Below are 23321 nucleotides of genomic sequence, written 5' to 3' on the forward strand. Positions count from 1 at the left end.
CTTCTCCAGGCTGAACAGTCCCAGTCTGTTAGTCTTTCCTCATACATGACATGTTCCAGTTCCTTAATCATCTTTGTGGCCCTTTTCTGGACTCTGTCCATTACGTCCGTCTCTTTCTCCTGAGCCCAAAACTGGACACAGCTCCAGGTGTGGCCTCACCAGTGCTGAGCAGAGGGGAAAGATCACTGCCCTTGAGCTGCTGGCAACACTCCCACTATAATGCAGCCCAGGATACCATTAGCTTTATTTGCTGCAGGGGCATATTGATAGCTCATGTCCAGTTTGGTGTCTGTCAGGTCCTTTTCAGCAAAGCTGCTTTCCAGATGGTTGACCCCAGCATCTACTGGTGCATGGGGTTGTTTCTCTCCAGGTGCAGGTCATGGTATTTACCCTTGTTGACTTTGATGGTCAACGCAATCCTGTCTGCGCATTTCTCCAGCCTGTCAACATCCCTTTGGATGGCAGCACAACCCTCTGGTATATCAGCCATTCCTTCCCATTTTGTGTCATTGGTAAACTTCCCGAGGGTGCACTCTGCACCACCATTGACATAAGTAATTGGGACGTTGAACAGCATTTGCCCCAGTATTGACCTCTGGGGTACACTGGTACCTACTGGCCTCCAACTGGACTTTGTTCCTTTGATCAGCACCCTCTGGGCCTGGCTGTTCAGCCAGATTTCAGTCCCCCTCGCTGTCTGTTCATCCAGCCCACTGTTGGCTGGGTAAAAAGCTAGCTTATGCAGGGCAATCTCAGATCATTTGCTCTGTAGATATGTCCCACCATCCTGTATGTAAGCATAGCATATGTGTTGCATGTACAATGGTCCAGTTGATGTTGATGATGGTAGCCACTGATTGCAGATACCAGTACTGTAGTGGTAGTACCCAACTACTGAAATGAGCAGGGTACTTTCTGAAAAACAGATGTGATACTGGGTTCAAATTTGTCTTTAGTTCAGTAGGACCATAGCTGAACCTTTGTGATTATATCAGGCCTTCAGTACCAATTGTAATAAAAAGCTTTAAAGCTAATTAAAGCAGTTAAAATAGATGGAAAACTCTCAAAGGTGTTGAAAAGCAAAAAATACTGACTAACTTCGGTATTAAGTCCTGGTAAGTTGATATCTGTTGAAACTTTTCTACTATTGCAGCATTATTCTGAATTGGATTGTGCTCAGTAGAATCTGGTGTTGAGAGACGGGTCTTCTGCTTTTTCACACGCCAGAGAAAGTTAAATTTGCACTGTCACATAGGGCTAGGGTAAGTTAAAAACTTGCATTTTCTAAGTTGGATCCTAACATCTTCATTATGTTTTAGGCACTTCGATATCCGTATTTCCAGGTTGGGCATGCTCTGGGCATTCAGGAACTGGGGAAACAAAAGGAACTGCATAATAAATCATCTCTGCATATTAAACCTGTCCCCCCAGCACAGCCGCCTCTGAAACCTCACACTCGCATTTCATCAAGGCCTTTTCAACAAAGCCAGTCTTCTCAGCTCCTGGTGTACCCGTATAGGACAGACAACTCTGGGGCTGAGCACAGTAACTACTTACAGGAGGACAAGTCTAACCAGGTTCTTCTGCCTGCAATTCACAATAAGGTTCCTCAGCAGGTAAAGGTCCATCTAGCATAAGATACACTTCCTGATTTTTCCTTGATTGTGTTTCTTTTTCTTGTTCTCTTTCAAGGTTCTTATACTTACTAAAATGACAGGAAATGGGAATAAAGAATAGCTATAACTTCCTGCTAGAAAGTGGAATTAACTCTGTTGAAATCTAAATCCAGTTGCTATAAAACAAGCAAGTTGATTTCTCATTTCAAAGCCATTTTATTCTTCCCTTTGTTGTAAAGCAGCACTTAAAGGATGTTACTGTGATTTCATACGGGTAGAAAGGATGTACAGTGGTCAGAATATTAATGAGATCGATGCCAGAGAGAAAAGTATTAAGCTAAACAGTATTGAAATGAGGGAGAGGGGGGATTCTGCCTTCACCCATTTAAGGCATCCAGTTTGTGTGACTGGGAATAGTAGTCCCTTTGGGCTTCTACACTGGCCGTGGAAAACAACAGTTTCTTCTTTCAGCATAAAAACCTACCATTTCTGTTGATAGTACAAGGAGGCGGTATTCATGAGATAGATTACAAGAGCAGAGAGTGTGAATGCTGCTGCTAAGACATTGGTCTTAAATAGGGTCTGTACTGGCCACATACAGAGTCACACAAGGTTGAAATGTACTGATACTTTAAGTGGCTGAAGAGACACAAATTTGTACCTGTGCTGTCCTGCAAGAAAAATAGATTTCGTAAATGTCTAGGCACAGGCTTGTGGAAACAGGAACATGTATGCCATTTTGTACTCCTAAGATGGGTCAGGGAATAAAAACTGAGCGTGAGCTAATTGGTTGGGAGTTTGTATAGTGAAATATAAATAGAATTAGAATTGAGACCTGAGAAATTTATTCTGTCAGTGCAAGTTACTTTATTATAAGATGAAATGCAGAAGATAGGTAGTAGTGTCTACAGGCTGTGTTCTTAGCACGTTTAGTGAAAGATTAGGATTCTGCTGTTAGAGCACTACTACCACTATTACTCTTTGAGACAGGAAAAAAAGTCCTCTTTGTTTCTGTCACCTGGTTTATGGTGTCAGTGCATGGGTTTGTTTCTTTTCAATCTTTATAACAGAAAACATCTGCTGGGACTGAGAATATAAATGGTGAACTTAAACCAAAAACTAGGCGAAGATGGGGACATCTTGCTAGAACAGTGAAGAGTTCTGAAGACTGGGATGACTTGGAAGACCTTGATTTCAGCTCTTCCATCACCAGGGTGGACTTGAAAAACAAGAAGAGGCAGAGTGATGAAACTCTTTGTAGGTAAGTTGTTTCTTTTATGTCCATGTGCTGTTTGGTCTTACTTCCTTAGGCTTCACTTCTCATCATGTTGCTCTTTATGCTTTCTATGGATCCAGAAACATATATCCAGGCAAGTAAAGGACATGCAGCTTGTCTCTTTCCTGCTTTGCCTTGGCTGCTTGTTGGATGCTGACCTTTGAATTGCAAGGCGTTTTTTGATGGGCAGTGCACCCTTCTATACAATTCCTTGTTCATTTTTTCCCCACTGAAAATTGTTTAGCTTAAGTCTTCCCAAGTTGGTCTTTTGAGTATCTACTTTTATTTCACATATGAACCATTTTGACATATTCCATGCATATAAACTAGTTTTGGTGACTCTAAGCTGCAGTTTCCATGGATCATACACAGTAGAGAAAAAACAAGTGATTTATAAAACCTTTAAAATGTATTTATAAGGGAACAAGAGGTGTGAATCTGATTTTCAGGGGCACTTACATGTCTTCAGGCTGAAAATATTCCCTGTTGTCTGTATGTTTATGCTGTAGCAAACACAGTATGAGGAAATGGTTCCTGGAGATGGGAAGGCCAACTGTGGCCAAACATATGCTATAAGGATTGGACTAAGTGTAGCAATTTTGGGATTACAGATTTGAAAGCATTTTGGACCTGAAGCCTGTGGATGCTGTAGGCTCTGGCAGCAGTGCACCTTCCCATGTGACCTTTCCACGGCAGGACACTCCCACCTTGCGAGTTTCTGCAGCAAAGCAACATTACTTGAGACATTCTAGGTATCTGCCTGGTTAGTAAAAAATACTTATTTCTTTTTCTTCCTGTAATTCCAACAGCAATATGAAATAGTCATGGGTACACGAGGCTTTATCCTTTGAGCTTGTGAAGTGGGGCTACTGCTTAAAGAAAATGAGGAGAGCAAGAGCTTTGCTAATGTAGATGGCAATGATACAAACTACATTCTAGCAACTGAGATAAATTCTGCTTACAAGAAGGGGGCAGGATTCATGGTACTTCTTCCTGCTGGATACTCTTATTCTTTGAAGTGTGTTAGAAAATATGCCAAAGTATTCCCTGTTTCCCTAAGAAGGATAAGACTGGTCTTTTAGACTGGGAAAGAAAGTGCCCTATGTTTACCTCATAAGTATATAATATTATGAACAGAAGCTAACTGATAGTGGGAGTATGCTCTGCTGTAGCTTGGAGTTAAGTAGAATGCAAATCCATGTCTCTATAGAGGAATTGCCTGCCAGTCTTCATGTCAACTTCTGCTATACTGAGACCAGTGCTGAGGCAGGATGAGTACAGGAGGTGGGCAACATGTCTGCCTGTATTTAAAATGAGCTGAATATGAATGTATCCTCTTTCATCATTTCTGTTTATAAAGGAAGTGTTAGCTGTTCCTTCACTTGTAGTACTCATACTTCAAAATAAATTAAGTAAACAAGAAGGTATCATGATTGTAAAATCAGTCTTTTTTCCTGAAACAATTAATTGCAATGACTTTCAAATTGGATCACTTAAGTAAGAGTTTTGGTAGCTAAAAGTTGTATTACTGGAGGAGGTTGTAAAACACGTGATCCCAAGCCTACTTTTGCTTTACCATAAATTGTGAGTGCATCCTTGCATGTTAGGTACCCTGCCACAGTCTGTGGTTTCAGTAGATACACCAAAGAAGAGTCCAGTACTACGACAAATGTAATCTACTGTTATTTACTCTCAAGTTATCTTGTCACTGTTAGGTTAAAGCTGTAAAATGCTGTGTTTGATGCAAAGCATAGATTTCATTTACATAGCAAGGTTTACCTTCTACAACTTGAGAATATTTGCGGCCTTAGTGTAAGGGTCTTGTCCCTTGATATCAGCAGCCATTGATGCTAGCAGAACTACTCACACTGTTATCTTTGCAGGATTAGGGCCTATGTCAAGTCATAGTGTTCCCATATGAGCGGATGGGAAGTAACCCAGAGGCATGTTAAGAGTGAGAAGGTTTTAGTTAAGTTTGCTGAATTGAACATCTGCTCTAAGATTGTGCATCAGATGGAATGAATGCAAGCCTGAGTAACAACAGAGATTTCAGCATGGTAATTTTTGCATTTTTGCAATAGGAATAAGCACAAGGAATACCATAGTCTCCACTTCAAACAAAGAGTCTGTTCTGTCTAATCCCTGGCCTAGTTCTGGTTTGCCTGGGAAAGCATCTGGTTTGGGAGGAAGTATTAACAGGATGAATTCAGGTAAGAAGCTGCGCTTAGGTGATGTTCCCGTAATTCCAGACAGCTATTTTTCAGGGCCACCCATTTCTGATACATTGTCAGCTCCAAAGATACTTGCTACCATGCCTGGTCTTTCTGTCAAAATATGTTATGAGCACTGTTCCTTGGATTTGGAGACTACCTTAAACTGAAACATAGTCATTTTTTCTAATGAATCCCCAAAAGTCTGGTTTGAAGTACAATATGCATAGAAGGTTGGACAGCTTAGGTCTCTTTGACCTGAAATACTTCATCTTGCCTTCAGTTTCCTTCATCTGTTTGTGTAAGTCCTATTTTCAGGTTTCCATGTTATTTTAGCCCAGCTGGTGCATAAATGGCTGTCATGGAGGAGGAAGCTGGTCTAAATTAAACTAGCCATATACACCAGTCTTGTTATGTGAATAAAGCAAATCAGTCATCTGTTATCATGTCTTTTAATTGATGCTGTTTAAAATAGGGATATAATTGTAGCTTTGAAAAACTAAGGCGAAAAGCAAAACTCTTCAGTGTTTCTTCTTCATGTTTTTGGGGCATTTGGTATTTCAGGTGTTTAATCCCTGTTATTTCATTGTAGATTTTTACATTAGATTTTACCAGATATACTTAAACATATTGATGTTTTAAGATTGTGTCTATGTATTTCCTGTCTAACTCTTGCCTTCAGGTTTTCATGTGATACAGTTCTGCAGTGCAGTACTTGTTTTGCATATGTTGTTTCTTTGGTCCAAGATTCAACAGAAACGTTTTGGGCCTTTAGAAACTGGTTTAAAAAGAAAAAACCTTAAAATTTTGGATGTGGTTTAATCAGAAAATTGTTCTTTGAAGAGTGAAGGTGGGAGGATGTTGTAAATGGCTAAACTACCTGAGAGCCTTTATATACATAGCACAAGTTGCCTTCCTGGCTCTTTTACAAGTTTTTGCTTCTTCTGTAGCAGCATCATATATCATTAGATTTTCCCTTTTTAACTTGCAACCATCATTTCCCACAATATGCTTTGGCACTGCTCTAGTGTTCTAGTATGTTACAGGCATACATGCAGTGGATCTGATCTGTGCATGCTAACTTGTTTATAGTGTCCATCTGCACTGTTTTATTTATACCTATTTTTGTTCCAATTTCTATGGCTTATCCTACAGGTTGGTCAAATCTGTTCCTGCTCATCTTAGGGACAAATTTTTTAGTTGACGTTATGAATTTGGAACATTAATCTATCCCAGTTAAGCTGGGTTCTTACTGGCTTCAGTAAGAGCTTTGAGTGGCACCAGAGCCCCAGACTCACTGCGTAGAAATCAGGAGTGAGTATATCCATAGAACCCAGCTGCTGAAAGTCAAACAAGACAATTCCAGCTGAACTCCTAAGTTCAGAAAGCTCTGAGAAACCTTGAAAAAGCTGAGATGTTAGGGAGAAGCAGAAATTGCCCTTCTAGTAGTACAATTTGTACCCTTTTTCCCTTTCATCTTTAAATGCAGTCTGATGATGACAGTCTGATGAACGCAGGTATATATGGGATCTGTGGATTTCTAGTGTCTTCAATGAAGTTCTCGTTTTCATCAGTCTGTGATGAGGCTTGATCTTGAGTATGACCCCTCTGTGCACACCTTTGTCATCTGTTGATAGTATGGGAGATCCATTGTTTTGAGCTCAGGTGTTCCTTGCCATTTCTTTCAGGGCCCTTAGGATCAAGTGGTCTAACTAGTGGTTATGTCCCTTCATTTCTGAAGAAGGAAGTAGGCTCTGCTGGGCAGAGGGTTCAGTTGGCACCAGTTGTGGATCCATCTTCTAGTAAGTATAGTACCAAAGTTGTCTTGGTCCCTTGCTCATTACTCTGGTAATGCTGTATATATGCAGCACTGAGCGATTTATCTTTGCTTTACTTTGTTTGTAAATATTTGACTGACTGGAACTACAGTTTGTAATCTTGCAGAACTCCATAGGGAGAAGGATTTGGTTTATTTCTACTTTGTTTATGAAATACGTGGGTTTATCCACAGCATATTTCAGTGGGACCTAGAGGTTGCTGTGAGAGCTGGCACAGAATTCACATTTGTGAGATCCATGATATAAATACTCCTTGTCTGATAAGGTTTTAGGGATTGGATCCACTATTGTTTCACATCAACAAATTCTATTAAAAAAGGAGGCTTATATCCTGAAGAAATAAGGAGCTGGACCTGCATCCACTTATTGCTCAATATGAACAGCTACTCACTGAACTGTTATCTCATGGCATTTTCTTTTGTCCTTTAGATTATTCTTCTCTGAAGTCAGTAAGACCGCATCTTGGGCGGCCATCGTTCAACTCGCCTACAAAAAGCACACCAAGGTTAATGCCTCTCCCCCCACCAGCTCAGCCAATCCATGGGCGTGTTGACTGGTCTGCAAAGTATGGTGCTCACCGGTGACGTGTGGAAATACTCTCTGAACCAGTGCGTGTTTCCCGTTAAATGGTTGTTAACATGAGACAATTTGATACTGATTTATATACCTGTAAATTTGAAAGAAACAGATCTTCTATGAATGAGTCATTTTGAAGGGTTTTTTACTTTTATTTGTATTAATTTGAATGCAGTCTTGTACCTTTTTGTATAAATTGTTTTGTTATATAATTGGGTCCGGTTATTTTCATAAATCTGATACATTTTGTATATATGGCTTAGGGGGTTTGGCATTTTTATATGATAAATTTTTATAATGAACTTTTTAAAAATCGAACTTTTCCTTTATTAGAATCAATTTTTTTATAAAAGTGGATTAAAAAAAGCAAAGTGGTGCAATATTGCAGTGGAAGAGAAGTACTGAGGAAGGGGCATTCATTAGACATTTTCTGAAGTTTATGTGCTAAATAAGGCTGTATAATTTCAGCGATGCCACATCTTGATGCCATGCTTCTTGCTTCTGTTGTCCTGTGCTCATTTGCTTTGTACTGACATCAAAGGAATGAGTGACTAACAGTCTAAACTCTCATTTGCACTCAGAGACTGCTGAAGGTCGGGGGGGTGCTTCTTATTTTTCATTTATTTTGCCTTTAAAGGAGTTTTTGGACTGCTTCCAGCGTTCCAGCTCCATTCTTGGGCTTTAACCAAATTTGGGGAATCTCCTTGTTTGGTGAAGGGTGAAAACCCTTCTGTAGATCTGTGTTCTGACACAGCACTCTTTTGTCCTGCTTCAGAGTTGCTTCTTGGCATTGTTCACTTTGAAATAGAATGTGGACCTACCTCTGTTAAATTCATTTAAATGTTCTGATGATTTATAAGGAGAAAAATCAGATTGTTTCTTCTTTTTTTCTTGTTGGGAATATAAGATCTGAAGACATATTTAAGACAGTATTAACAATTATAAAGCTGGTTTCAGAGTAACAAAGTATTAGTGATATACCAGCAGCAGAGTTTAAGGAAACAATATCTATGCAGCTGACTTAATTTTCACAACTGCTTTAAATCACTTGTGGGGAAAAAAAAATCCAAAGGAAATTAGTCAGTTTAAGATAGTTCTTCTCTTCAATACATCTTCACTTACAATGTGAAGAGTATGTCAGCTTCTGTAAATTAGTCCTCCAGGCTCTACTGCAAAAAATGGAACCTTACCTGGTCCTGCTAAAAAACATTCTAAAATTGTAGTTGATTTCACAGAAACTGATACAGCTGTTTAAAGAGCAGTTTAACTCAGTTTATGAGAGAAAATTATTTATCAGGTTATAGGGAAGAGAAAATCGCCGCATTGCCTGGTTTAATGCTGCTCTGGAAAGGAATGCCAGAGTCCAGCCGTCAGCAAAAGATTAGTTTAGATCACAGCCAGAATTTGGATGTTCCTGCACATCCTTCCACAGAAGAAAGAACAGTTCTGTGGGAGAACACCTTTTATAGTTGTGTTTTGGAACAGCACCACCAAAGCTAAAGTGTGCGTAAAAATGCATCTTCCTGCAGAAGCGTACAGAAATGTTCACCTGTCTGAGCTCATTTTATGAACAGATCGGGCAAATTGTATATTTGTCAGACTTAAACCTAGTCTAAAGGGATCCGAACAGGTATGGTTCTCAGCATCCAGCCATTTGAAAGGAGCTGAATGACAGTGTGTTAGTGAGACCCTCTCCGTGGGATCTGCCGGTACCCCACAAGGGGCAGCCACTGTGGACTGGAGACTGGTAATGCACGCTGGCCTTTTCAGTACTCCTGTAGAGAACCTGTGGGACTTGGAGGAAACTGTACCCTAGAGTAGGCTGCTGGCTCAGTGCTACGGGGGGAACCATGAGGAGCACCGCTCACTGTTTGCTATTATGGGCTCGGTCCACAGTGAGACAGACAGTACGAGTCAAAAAGGGAGCAAAAGGGTCTATGCATTAAAAAAAAGTACGCATGTAAGACTTACATATGCCAAGGATGTGTTATGTGTCGAGCTACTCCGTTATTTGTTCATAGCGAGTAGACTCCAAACCATACCTAACTGCTTCCAAAGCAGTGATGCCAATGCATAGCAGTAAATTAAAGCAGCCATTTGATTTCTGTGGCACACACTGATGGTGCCTTTGGGTAAATGGAAAGGGAAACATGTAAATTTGTGTTAGAACTGGAAAGAAAGTTGCTTCTCTTGGTGGAAATAAATATCTGTATTTATGTCTAGATATCATTTAATTTATTTTTCACTGAATAATTAGTCTCAAGAGGGGAACACCCTGAACCTGTCCTAAGTTTTCCTAGACCTAAGTAGGCAATTTAACTGTTGCATACACTGAATTTCTACTACTGGAAGCAGGAGATGAACAAGTCACAAGAACAGGCTGCTGAGGCTTGTATTCATCCTACCTAGCTGCAGGCACCTAAGCATCAGCTCCTTTGTTGTGAGCTAACTCTTTAAACCAGTGGTGAGTGAGAACCATCTCAAGAGAAATTTGGTTCACCTGAGAACTTAGTAACCCTCTTGAGATGCCTGGATCTCTGCACTAAGGATGGGGGCTACTCCATGTGTTTAAAGTGATACAGGGTGAATCTGAGCCTGGCCTGTAATCTCTGAACCTTTATCAACCCTGCAGAGATTTTCTTGACAATAGCATTCAGGGTTTGGTCGGTCCAGCAAACAGGCTAGAAAAAGTAGTAGTGCTTTTTTTTATTTTGGCTTACCTCCTCCTCTCCCAAATTAAAGCCTTTATTTTGGAAAAAAAGGCTGCTAATCTTGATATTCAGAATCACTTCTGCTAGGTTTAACTTGGTGGGACAGAAAATTAGCAAAGTATAATGGCAGCACTTGTAGCCTTTAATCAAGAAAATTCATAATGAAGTTGGAAAAAATTATTTTCGAGTAAGGTCTGAGTTGACTGAGCTATGTATTTTACTGTGCTGTCTGTGTGTGCAATATAGATATGGAAAAGATGTAGGTCTCATACTGAAATCTGGACAAGCAGCGCTATCTGAGAATTTATCCTATGTAACCTGCTACTTTGTGCTTTAATATTTAGCAGCATCTTTATGCAAAATGTTTTTAGAATCCTACTGTTTACATTTTCTCAGGCTTATGCATAATGTGTAATAATGACTGTTGGAAGTAAAGGAGCCTGGCAGTGGACTCATTCAGCTCTGTAATCCAGATTTTTGTAAAAGAATTGTGTAAGTGCCATGATGTTAGAAAAAAAAACCAACCCCCCCCCCCAAAAAAAAACCCAAACCAAGCCAGAAAACCCACTTCTATGTTGATGTGAGTAGGTTGCCATAATGTGAGGAGGAAAACAAATACTAAAAGAACATTTTTGTACATATGTGGAAGGAGAGGGTGGAATTGTCAGAGTTGAGTAAAGAAATAATGGCTTTTGTTTATTCAGTGGTTTTGTTCGAATATGTATAAATGTTTGGTTTCGTTCCTTCTCTGTCACGTCTCCTGCCCAGAATAAAGTTACTCTTGAAGAAATACTGACAGACAAGAGTCCTGCTTTTAAGTGCTTCTATTAAAACTGGTTCAGTTTGGCTTTTTTAATTAGATTAATTAAGACTTCCACATTGCATGCACTGCCCCCCCTCGCGCCCCGCAGTGCCGTAAAGAACCGTAAAGAACGTTAGAAACGGGGTCATTTCCGTGAGTGCGGCTCACAAAACAATGGCAGACTGCCCCATGCAGTGCCTCACTTGGATGTGTCTGCAGTCTTGGAAGCTTGACTACCCTACGTTCTCCTACAAATGGACCTTGAGCTTGTTTGGAGGTTCTAGCAGGGGAGCGCAGCTACCGTATACCCTTGACCGATGAACGGTACGTCTCTATCGGGGAAGGTCGTCCTCTTCGACCGAGCGCGCAGCTTCGGGAGGGACGCACATGGAGCGGTGAGGGAGGAAGGGGACACCCGCCTAGCCAGCCAGATCAGCCGAATCAACCCTGGCGATCAATGGGGTGACAGATGTCGCAGCCAGATCGCCCTCACATCCAGAGCATGAGCTGGCCCCAAACGCTATATAAGGGTCAGAATCTAAAATATCTTCGGGTCATGGCGACAAGTCGAGACTGACAATTCCTTGACCCACGCCATGCAACCACCTCTTATAGTATAAGCAGTTTCGGTCTAAAAAGTTTAAAATCCGATTATTGTTGACTTTTTTTGTTTCATGTTTCTCCCAGAAGCCTTTGCGAAATATGCAAAATACACTCCTGCTATTGGCGGCTGTCCCGCTGGAGGCGGTGCCGTGGCAGTGTTTAGCGGGCAGGTGGGTGTGTGCCGGCCTCCGGCCCGGCCGGGCCCGGCTCCTTCCCTCGCGGGGTGGCAGCCCCGCGGTGGGAGCCGCTGCTGGCTCGCTCGTTAAAAGCCGTGTATGTTCGCTTGCTTTTAGGTTTTCATTTATTTATTTATTAATACTCGGTGTGAATACCGTGGGTTTCTGTGACTTCTCTTTTCCTATCACCACCCTGGCTCGCTTGGCGCTGGTGGCATGGGGGGCTGGGGGGGCTGGGCTGGCATTGGGGTGGCTGGTCGGGGAGAACCTCCCTGGCCACAGGCTGCCTGCCCTGGGCTTAAGGAGCACTTGTGCAAGGAACGCTTACTGCAGCACTTCCCATCCCGTGGGAGCTCGCTTTCTTCTGCTTTGGCCTTCAGGTCCTCACCCCACCACCACCAGCATGGCAGCTTCCCCCTTTAATAGCATGAACCGCGCTTCATCCCGTGTCTACACAGAACTTGCCGTGAATGGGCAGGGTTGTAGCCGATGGCCCGGGAGGTTACTGCCTGTCGTAGCTGAGCGGGGGGCTTTCCCCCGGAGGCTGGTGTTCCGTGAGAGGGGGTGGAACAGGGCGGCTGAAGGCAAGCAGTGACAATCGGGTCCTGGAGTCTTGGATCTGCAGGATGTGCCAGGCACAGCTGGTCTCCAGGCCCTCTTCACCAATGTTCTTGTGGTCTGTGTGGCTAGGGTGGCAGCAATGACTTCTTGCACAGATACTCACGTTCCCTCTTTCCCCCTGTTAGCCCAGGCGGCCTTCATAAATCACAACAAAGGTGTAAATTCAGATGCTTTCTTCCCAAAGTCCTTCTGCTGATGAGATACCAGGCTGAGGGGAATGGCCAGCAGCCTACCTGCAATAGCAGCTCCTTACTGCAAATTGCCGTTTTCTCTCCTTCTGGCAAGAAGAGCTGGGAAAGAAGCAGCTCTTTGCCCATCCCAAGAGGGGGCTGCTGTCTTTCCATCAGATTTCAGTTAACACATTGGACTTTCTATTCCAATACTGCATGGCAGGCTGAGTCTTAGGAAACAGAATGCTACAGCTGTCTTCAAAGTTTGCTGATCCCCCTGTATTTACAAGATAAACATCCACCATGTCTGTACTTTCTGTTTATCTCTGCTGCCTTGGTGTGTGCTTGGCAAAAGCAACTTGCTGATCTCCTGTGACGTGTCAGTTGGCCTGCTAGGAGCATGTCTTAGGAAGGTGCGCTGAAGAAAGGTGACTTTTGTTCATTTAAATTTTTAATCTTCATATGAAAAATCACCTTTAGTTTCTTTTTTCTTCTGTGAATTTAGTTGTATTACAAGCAACTCCTGTTTCGTTCTGTTCTTACTTGCAGTTCACACCAATACTTTCCTGTAGTCCTTTTTTCCTGTTTCTCATGCACTCCTAAATTTGTTAGCAGTATAGATACTACTCAGCAATGTTTTAGTTCCCAGTGACTTACCCAAGAAGAAATGGAGGCCACTAAGCAGACATGAAGGGCCAAATAGCCTGGCCCCTTTGAATTCCCATGGCCAGATGCAGTCTTGTATTTTGTGTTCTGTTTTCAGGCCTATTGGCTAACAAGTTGATTGCTTGCCTCATGTGCTCAAGGTCTTTCAAAGGTCACTTTTCCCTTCTGTTTATGAAGGAGCTCTTGCAACATCGGGGACTGCAGATTATTGTTTGCATGCCAACAGCCTCTTTTCCAGTTCTTGAACTGTGGATTGGAGTGACAAGAAATCTCCCCACAGAGAGAAAACAGCTCTCAGTTGCAGCAAGGAGTTGCTATTACAGAGTTCTGCATATGAAATACCAGTATGATTAAATTTAATGCTCCTTTGGTTTATGGCTCTACAGTGGACCCAATTCCTGCTGAGACAGGAATAACAATTAATAGCCTTGTTTATTAAGCCATTCAAGAACTAAAATGTTGCTTGCAAAGCATGGTGTATTTGGTTAACTGAAAAGTCTATAAAAGTTTTGCTTAGCAACAGGTTTATTACTAGAGAGAAATGCAACCAGTAGAAGTAGTGTAACAGTCTGAATTTTCATATTTTAATCTGGATTATTACAGACAAAACTGCTCATTCTTTTGAAGGAAGCTTCTGCCGATTCTGTACCACATACCCTGGATCACCCCAGCTGGAAAGAAAAGTGAGAGGCTTTGAAAATAGGTTCCCATACTTCACCTCAGTATGCATAGAGTTAATGTTTAGATACTTTTGGCATTCTTTGATATAAGGGCTGCCAGATTTGTAACTTCCTCTTCTCCCTTTTGATCAAAACTTGGCTTTCAGTGCTGATTGAGTAACTCTAGTGCTAAAACTTATATCTTCTAAAAGTTTTAAGGACTTCCTTAGGGGTGACTATTTTTTTCTGTTATCTCCTACTTAGCAACTTGATACTTACTTTTCCTGACTTTCAGGGGTATGAAAACACTATGAAATACTGTGACTTTATGTGCAGCATAAAACCAAGTCAGTGTAGACTGAAACTTTACTGAAGTGTTTTGTCAAACATAGACTTAAATTTTTATCATGAGTGACCTGTGAACCTTTATCCCAGCTGCCATCAGATTTTTGTGTCATTACTAACATTATCTTTTATAACACTTCTAGGAAGTTTGAAGTCATGGCTGGAAAACCAAAACTTTACTACTTTGATGGAAGAGGCAAGACGAAGTCAGTTTGTTGGTTGTTAGCTGCAGTTGGCGTTGAGGTTTGGTTTAGTGTTTTTTACTTTAAGTTGCACATTGGTAAGCTTGTCTTTGAGGCAGATCACAGCTTACTAACCAAAAATGAAAAGGTATCCCAAGATAAAATAGTAAATGAGCATTGGCTATTCAGTGTAATTAAACACTCTTAGGCACACAAAAGTATGGCCTCAAGTTACATGTCTTCTGAGCAATGACACTGTAATCCAGTTTCTTGCTTAATGCAAGAATGTGCAATGCTTAATTAAGTGTTCGATTACTGACCCAGAGCTGTTGAGCTGAATGATAGATGTGTTCCTGCATAACAAGTATTATCTGTGCCAAATAAACCAGCAACAAATATGTTTTCTCTAGTCTTTCTGTTTTCAGTTGGATGCTCACACAGATTTTTATTTTATTTTTACCTCCACTGGCTGCATCCTCCATAGTAAGCTATAGCATGAAATATATTTTTGTCTTACTTGCATCATTTAGATGAAGCTTAACAGGGTGAAGTGGCCCACATGTGTAAGGAAATTAAAAATTTTAGAGCAGGAAGAAATACATTTGGGTAAACCAGAGAAGCAAGACACCACTTTAAAATATATTTTTTTAATGGGATATAATTTACTTATTCATTTGCCATCTATCTTGGTGATAAACTGATAATTCAGTTTGAGGATGGAAAGGACTAGTAGCTGCTCCGAGTGTCCTCTTTTATGCAATAGGCTGGTGCGCTTCATACGGTTACCCCTGTTGTGAGCCAAGGAATAAGAGTTTTTCAAAAAGATCACCAGTCCTTATTTGAAGGCCTTACAGAAGATATAACTGGCTACTTCCCTGCATCATTTGTTCCTATGTTTTAATTCCCTCTCTCTCTTTTTTTTTTTTAATATTAAAAAATCCCCACCTGTTGATAGGTGCCAATTACTACATTTTTCCTTGAGATAATCGTTTCCTGGCTTTTCACTAGAAGAAACCCAGGTTCTGTATTTCAGATTCTGTGATCACTCTTACTATAGTTGGACATTGGCATTGTATTATTATGCCTGATCTTCTGGGGTTTCCCTAATATAGCAAATCTTAATAATTAACATAAGTTGTGCAGATGTTCTGAGAGAGGTTAACTGAGGAAGGTTCCTTGGGACTCCATAGCTAGGTATCTAGAAATTGGTAAGCTCAATCATTTTCTAGCCTCCGTGGCTTACATTGCCTATAGACATGAATGGCACATGCAAACACTTACATGTAGACATCTAATTTTGGTGCCTTATTCTTGAACTCAGTTCCTCCATAAATATCAGTGATTGGACCAGCCATTGTCATCCATATCAAATATAACTACGTCATTCTGATTACAGGCCATTCTGTACCTTTTTGTTTCTCATTTAGTGGATAATTCATCTTCAGGTATCCTAAACATGCTTCTATACTAAACTTCCTGCTGGAAGTTTATTTACATTATTTTGTAAAAGTTTTGTTTTAACTTCCTAAGAATTTGTTCCTGTCTAGCTCCCAAATCAAAATATCCCACAACTGAGGTCTTTTTTTCACATACTAGAAAGCATTTTAAGGACAGCCTAGTCTGTATTGTTGACTATTTCACATTAAATTACCTGTTCAATACCAAACAAGCCATCCTCACTCCAGTTCTTTTGGCCTGTTTTTCTGCTAGGGTTGCCTTTAGCAGCCCAGTCCAAGAGGTTTGGCCAGTGCTTCTGCCCTTGGTACTTTCTCCCTTAGAGCCATATCTGGAATGGAAGGAATCATGATATATATTCTCTCCCTTTTACGATGCTTTAAAAGTTTATCTGTTCTAGAAATGTGAAAAATCCACTCATTTCCTCTTCTTCGTCATTCCCTTTTTTCAGTTTGAAAAAGAGTTTTTGGAAACCCAAGAACAGTATGAGAAGCTCCTGTAAGGTGAGTCCGCATGAAACCTCAAGTGTGACCAGACTTAGTCTCAGAGAAGACACGTGAAGAGAAGACTTGGAAGACTGTGTGTGACTTTCTTTCCACACAGCAGAGAGGGGAGTAAGACTGAGAGCTGTTAACAGCTGCAGCTGCTGCTTTTTTTCCTATATGTGGACAGATGCAATTGAAAATTGAATGTCTTTCCAACCCAGAGAGTTTCCCATGCCTCTGGTTTGTTCTGTTCTCCATTTGTTTACGTGTCCCATCTGGTGCCACAAACTTACCCTGGGCTTCAGGAGCTTGGAAAAAACATATCTTTAAACCTTCACTGAATGTCCTGATTTAGCTTAAGATACTGGTTATAAGAGAGGAATTTGGGAATATGATATTTGCTTCAACTGTGTTCTAAATAATGGAACAGATTTTTTTTTTAATGTATTTAGAATTAGACAGTTTTTACTCAGTTGGTGTTTAGTGTGATTGTCTTCACTGTATTGTTTCAATTTCAGCATAAAAGTTGCTGTACGTTGTCCTGACTGCAACTTCAGTGACTGCTACTTCAACTGACTGACTGCAACTTCAACTAATCCAAAATAATTGTGTTCTGCAGTTAATTTGTCTGCACCACTGTAATTTATTGTTTGCATGGAAGAACTCCAGTTTAATATAATGACTACCTACAGCAAGCTAACCATAAAAGTAATGATCTGAAGACAGCAAGAAATCTGACGTGGTTACTAGATCCAGTAGAATAACGTGTGTTTTTCCCTATAGGTGGATGCCTGCTGTTTCAGCAAGTGCCCATGGTGGTTGATGGGGATGAAGATGGTGCAGACTAGAGCCGTCCTCAGCTACATAGCAGCGAAGTACAACCTCTACAGGAAGGACCTGAGGGAGAGAGCCCTGTACTGTAACAGTATTACTCTTCTTGAATTTATTATAGTAGCTTAGATACATCTAGAATTAATTGCATACTTGCACACCCAGAGAATCACCTGTGTGCCTCAGTGACACAATTTGCAGTGAGCATGACAGGCCAGTTAGACACAAGCCAACTGATTTGTTCCAAATTAATTATTTTTACACAAAAATATTTGAGGCAGAGGTTTATTGAGCTTTAGTAAAAGATTAATACCCGTATTCAAGAGGTGACTGGCATGTAAATGTTAAACTACTGCTGTAAACAGAAAACTTTCTGGAAAGCAATGGTTAGTTTTTAACTTTTCGCTGCAAAATAAGATCTGCCATTGATGTTATCTGTGATTGCATGGTGTTCCACAGCCCTGCAAAAAGTGCATGGTTTAGAAGCTGGGGGAAGAACAACTAAAAGCTGTTGGAAAACTTCTGGTTTCATGTGAAATTAAATCCAAATCTTAATGTTGTGTCTGTGTCAAGGGGAAAAAATGTGATTGGGCTATCTCAATACATAGTCTTTAAATGTCCATTTCCTATAGTTTTTCAAAAGAAGGAAAACTAATCGTCAGCTAGTGAAGTATCTGACTTTAACGGTTACTTTACAATAACCTGCTTTTAAATGGTGCAAATGATTGGAAGAATCGGTTGAAGCGGGTTCAAGGAAGAAAAAGTATCAGTATGCATACTGGGAATGAATAAACAAGATACATTTGCATTTACTGTAGCTAAATTCCCTCTCCCTAAATTCCCACTGAGGGGAGAAGCAGGAACTCAGAGGAGGAGGAGCTGAAGGACATGGTGGATAATCAACCATATACCATCTCCCAATGTGGCACTGGCATCCAAGAAAGTTAATGTAACTTTGACGTCCAATGGAAATTTCGAAATAGCATAGTTGTATAACTCAGCGTCCAGCTCTGACATTGACCCATGAAGTACCTAGCTATAGGCATCACTTCTAATGCAGAACTGGGGACAATTTTCTGGTTATGCTGCAGGTTGCAATTCATTTATGTTGCTTGCCCTACAACTACTACTATTTCAGACCAATTTCTACACTGCAGCAGAACCATTGGATCTCAGGCCTGGAAACATCATCCAAGAGAAGATGGAATGGAAACGTTATCCTTTCTGGCAAGAGAAAAATATCTTCACCTCTTTCAGCCTTAAATGCTATAGCTTAGCACATACGATCCCAACTGTGCTAGCATACTCGGATAAACATTAGTTTAAGCGTAGATCATGCCCCTGCTTGCTTTTTCAAGCAAGGAAGTAACTACTTGATTTAATTCTTGCTATTATTCAGCAGATAGTTTTGCTGTAGGAGAACTTTACTCAAGGGGTGATCTAGCAGACAACTGTTTGTTCTGGATTCCTCTGAAAACTTGCTTTGAACAATTATTTCTGAGAAAGTTTCTCTAAGAAGGGGTTGCACAGAGACAGCTTTGAAATGAACAGCATTAACTCTCACACTTTGCAGAGTATCTCATTCTAAGTTTAAGTTCTCACAAAGTAGGCACGCACAACAAAACAATGGTGTAACAGGAGTATCTTAACCTCAATCAAACAAGCACAGTGTTTATTTTTCTTGGGCCATGTAGAAGAATGAAGCTGGGTTAATTAGCATTGATAATATACAACTGTGGGCTGGTTTCAGGGGTGGTGGGTTGGCCGATGGGGATAAGGTGCAGCTGTGGCTGGTTAAGTGAAGTGGTTGAGAGCCAATGAAGAGGGAGCAGCTGAGGGAGAAGTAGGGAGAGGAAGAATTAAGAGAAAAGAGAGTGTGCTCTGGATGAGGCTATATGAGGAGAAGGCTGCAGAGGGGCTGGATGGAGAGTGTGCTGGTATGAGATGGGGAAAGACCTTGTTGCTGCTTGATAGTTTGGAGAGTGCTGTGACAGGGCCATGGTACTTTCTTGCTAATAGCAATAGGCGCTAATATGAAGCAGTGCAGGGTTGAGGCTAGAGAACGTACATCTCCAGGATCCAGAGGTCATCTTTGTCCTACAAAAGGGATGGAGTTAGACTTCACTAGTTATATAGTGTCCTGGTTCCCCTTGAAGCAAGAGGGATGCCTCTTCAAGCCAGACTACTGAAGACCAGTGTATAGGTTTCAGTCCTAAAGACTGATCTGTCTTTTCTGCTTTTTCCTGTGTAGAAGATTAGGAGTCTCCACATTCAGCAGTGAAACATAGCCCCGTGAACGTTTTTCTAACATGAATGTATTTACTGTATTTTACTTATTACAACTTCATTATCTTGTATGTAAAGACTGTTCACTGTTTCAATATGGTTCTCAAGCACATCAAAGCCTTCTTTTAATATTCCTGCTATGGCAAAGGCAGTTCAGTTCTCTGTATGCTTACATTCAATTTAACCTCCCACTGCCCAGACTGATGAAAAGAGGCTTATGTATAAGTGAGATGTTGCTTTTGTGGAGTGAGCACCGAGCCTATAGTCTCTAGTGCTGCTAACGAGCTGGGCAATATGAACCAGATTCCTATTCCATTATCAAACTTGCACTGAAAACCTCTCCTTGAGAACAAGTGAACAAAAGCAAGTGAAGATTCGTATCTGACCCAGCGCACATATGATTAACCATGTATCTTTCCCTCCACTTCTAATGTATCTTATACCATACCTACTGTTTCTTCTGATCATTTTTTATTTGTAGTTTTTATGGAAATGTAGCAGCTAGTGTACATATGCAATTTATAAAACTGTCCAGGGATGCAGAAATAAACCTGAAATGTAGGTTTAGGTCATTAATATCTCCATCAACTCTGTACTGGAGCAAAACTGTAAAATGTTTTTTAATTCCTGTAAGCCTTTTCCCTCTTGAATCAAGCTACTTACCCATCTTTCATGTCTGTCAAACTTCTGTGGGTGGAAGTCCAGCAACTGATTGAAGCTATCCTGATGTAGAAGAGAAAGTGCCCTCCATTCCCTCAGAGTTGCCTTTTCTGTAAGTAATTAAATGAAATAGTAATATACCCATATTCATTGGAAGTTTTGAGGAAGAAAACTTAAAATGCGCTCTTACGCAATGCAGAAGTAATAAAGTGAGCGTAGGGAAACACAGCCAACAAAGTAAAATACGAAAGGAAGAAAATGAAAAAGCAAAGCTGAGAAATGCATGTGAGCAGTGAATTACAGTTCAATTTGTTAAAAAAAAGTTAGATAAAATTATTAGATATTTCTTATGCGTGAGGTCAAAGTAGGAGAGACAGAGAAGGACTCGTACTTCAGTGAAAACAAAAGTGTTTTATAATAGAAGAAATAAAACCTATTTCTCCCTGTCTAAGATGTATAAATAAGTCTGGTTTTATTTAAAAAAGGACCAAAACAAACAAAAAATGTTTTACAGAATAAGAGATTATATTAAATTTATTCAAGGGATCAATTTAAATATTTTTTATTGCAAACCCCCCTTTTTTACTGGGAAAAAAACCCAAATTGTTGTCTAGTTATATAGTTGGTCAACAGCAGATAAAAATAGGACTGCAATATCTGCTTTGCTTCTTTACATTCTCTTTTGAAAATAAAAGGATTATTTAAACCTAAGCTTAGATTATTATTAGTTGTAGTAACAACACACAAACTGAGAGTCCTAGAAAGTTTCACAGCACACACCAGAGACCAAATAGGGGAAACATACACAAGTTTCTATCAAAAGATGAAGTCATTATGAGTTATTTAAGAAGAATATTTCACAATGAAATTTGTACTAAGTACAACTGTTTTCCAGTTGGCTTTGAAGCCTTGATATTGCCTGTCTTGCACCTATATAAATCATTCTTTTGACCGTGTTGAGATATTTATATTTATATCAATAATGACTAGACAATCCAAATAACGTTCTGTAAACAGACACTCCATTTAAGCTCTCCCTGCCAGCAGCACAATGGGTGTAAATCAGAATTAGGATTACAGTGTTCAGACTTCTCTGTGCCAGTGGTGCAGGTAAGTGCCAAACAGCTCACAGAAATACGTGCGAGGGTCAATACAAGCTTGGTTAACTTTGTCCTTGGGTGTAAAGTAAACCAGTAAAGCTTCCAGGACAGAAACAGAGCAGTTGCTGAAGTTTTGCAGCAAGTCTAGGTTTGAGTGATGCATGACTTGTTCTAACTATTTATGTGGACTCTAATTTTTTATCACAATGGTGGTATGCTTCAGTTTAGGAGCTTGATAAGCAGCATGGGGAGGATCCTAACCGCCCTTGTTTAATTCCCTAGTGGCAGTCAGTCATATAACCTGTTCTCGCCTCTGAGATGACACTGCTGGAAGCTGACATCAGGTGGTCCCCCAGGCCAGTTTAGTGGTTTGTGAGGACTGCAGGCAAGTACGTTCAAGAAGACTTTGGACTTGTTTAACCTACAGCACGATGAAGTGTGTCTGCAGAGCACAGTGGGAGCCTGACATACCAGGGCATGGTTTATGTACTATTTAAGTTCTGCCTATGCCAATCCCAAGATCACTTAAGTGGCATCTGGGCTCCATGCCACCTGCCTGAATACTCACAGGTGTGGCTTAACAAATTATTAATAAAAGAAACTTCTTTTCTTTTCTACTCTAGAGGTTTACAGACCAGCTATTCAAGTTATAGATGATAGTAACCTCATTGATGCAATACCTTTAGATGTCAAGTCAAGGGAGATTTACAGTTACATTATGAAAGGCTGTGCTGGAAGCAAAATAAAGAGAGAAGAAGGGGGAAGGTTTCTGGCAAATAGGAGTGTGTGGAAGGGGAACAACAGTTAAAGTTGGATGTGGCCAAATTCAGAAAATCCAAAAAGGATCAGAATGCTTTTCTTGACCACTCATCTCTGAGCATCAAATCAGAGACCTCTTCTTCCCCTTCTTCTTTGCCATCAAGCCTATTGCTGCCATTGGCAGCATTTGAGACTGCAGAAAAGACAAGGAGACAATGGTTACTTGCATGCTTTTCTGTGGTCACTGCTCCTGAACCAACTTTTGCACTCAGGTGTATGCTGTTATCAAAGACCTCAAAAGGAAGAATAGATTAATCTTGATTCAGTGCTGCCATCATGGACAAATATGCAAAAATGCTCCTTTCTTACTCAGCTGTCCTGTCCTGCATGTGCCACACTCCTACTGTAGCCGCATCTACATTAGTGCTTTAGGCATATGGGGACCGTTGGCTGGCACCGCTGCCAGCTAGCGTGATGCAGCATGCATTTACACTACAGCCCTAGCTTCCAGAATAGGGTGCTGTACCCATCTGCCTGCTGGGAACAGTTCTGGGCCTATGCTGGACTTCCAACCCATACCTGGGGAATTTTCTGGGGGTGGTAACTGGCCCTGACATAGACACAGTACAGAAATGTACATTTAGTGTGGTGCTTTATTCAGTGAATGATGGACCTGAGAGAGTTAAAATTAGGCAAAGTATAAAGAAGCACCATACAGTAAGTTTTTTTCTGACATCATCAACCTTTGAAGCATGTAAATTACAAATTTGTGAGAAGCCACTAGTGGAAATGCATCCTCTAGATGAGTCTGCCAGCAACTGCCAGGCAGAGAAACCATAACCAAACTCCAACTGTGGGGAAAAAAGAAAGTAGCAGCTTTGGAGGGATTTCCTCAAGGTAGTCACTAGAGATTTTTGTCCTGAGATTCCCCACCTTGAGATGCTGTGTTAGTACAGCCATGGCTTTAGACTGATAAACACAATTTTTGATGACAGCATGGGTTCTGTGAGCAGATTTTCAGATTAGCTGTGCTGACATCTGCTGCAGGGGTGTAAAGTGATGCCCAGCATCACAAATGGGTCTATGTTAGAGGTGAGAACCTGATCTTTGCCACCAAAAACCCATTTCCCATTCACACCCACTTTCAGTTTTCATATTTTCCCCTGAAATGTCTGTAACAAATCTGAAGCAGTTACTTTTCATGGAAACAGGGTAGGAAAATCATAGTTCATTTCATGTCTAACTGAGCATCAGCCACATACACTCAATTTCCAAAATTAATGCGGTTGCCTTA

The 23321-nt window shown here is 40.8% G+C and overlaps 1 protein-coding gene and 1 long non-coding RNA gene across 6 annotated transcripts in view; both read left to right on the forward strand.

Annotated features, from left to right (window-relative positions):
- The window catches only part of CILK1 (ciliogenesis associated kinase 1), a 26120-nt gene extending 15103 nt beyond the window's left edge, over window positions 1-11017 (forward strand). For 4 of the 5 annotated variants that reach the window (XM_027809128.2, XM_055713256.1, XM_055713255.1 and 1 more), the window contains exons 9-14: window positions 1320-1616; window positions 2687-2877; window positions 3504-3655; window positions 4974-5102; window positions 6791-6904; window positions 7370-11017. In XM_027809128.2, the coding sequence (XP_027664929.1) occupies window positions 1320-1616; window positions 2687-2877; window positions 3504-3655; window positions 4974-5102; window positions 6791-6904; window positions 7370-7524 (1038 nt within the window). In that variant the 3' untranslated portion in view covers window positions 7525-11017. The remainder of the gene's footprint in view (window positions 1-1319; window positions 1617-2686; window positions 2878-3503; window positions 3656-4973; window positions 5103-6790; window positions 6905-7369) is intronic. The other variant, XM_055713258.1, reaches the window with a different exon arrangement.
- A 62-nt stretch (window positions 11018-11079) lies between these two features.
- Window positions 11080-21432, forward strand: LOC129736380 (uncharacterized). The gene is made up of 4 exons (XR_008732883.1): window positions 11080-11905; window positions 14413-14512; window positions 16358-16409; window positions 17175-21432. It is a non-coding gene; the product is annotated as an uncharacterized LOC129736380 (long non-coding RNA).
- Window positions 21433-23321: the final 1889 nt, after the last annotated feature.

This window comes from Falco cherrug, chromosome 6 (genome assembly GCF_023634085.1).
Source record: "Falco cherrug isolate bFalChe1 chromosome 6, bFalChe1.pri, whole genome shotgun sequence".
Classification (NCBI taxonomy): domain Eukaryota; kingdom Metazoa; phylum Chordata; class Aves; order Falconiformes; family Falconidae; genus Falco; species Falco cherrug.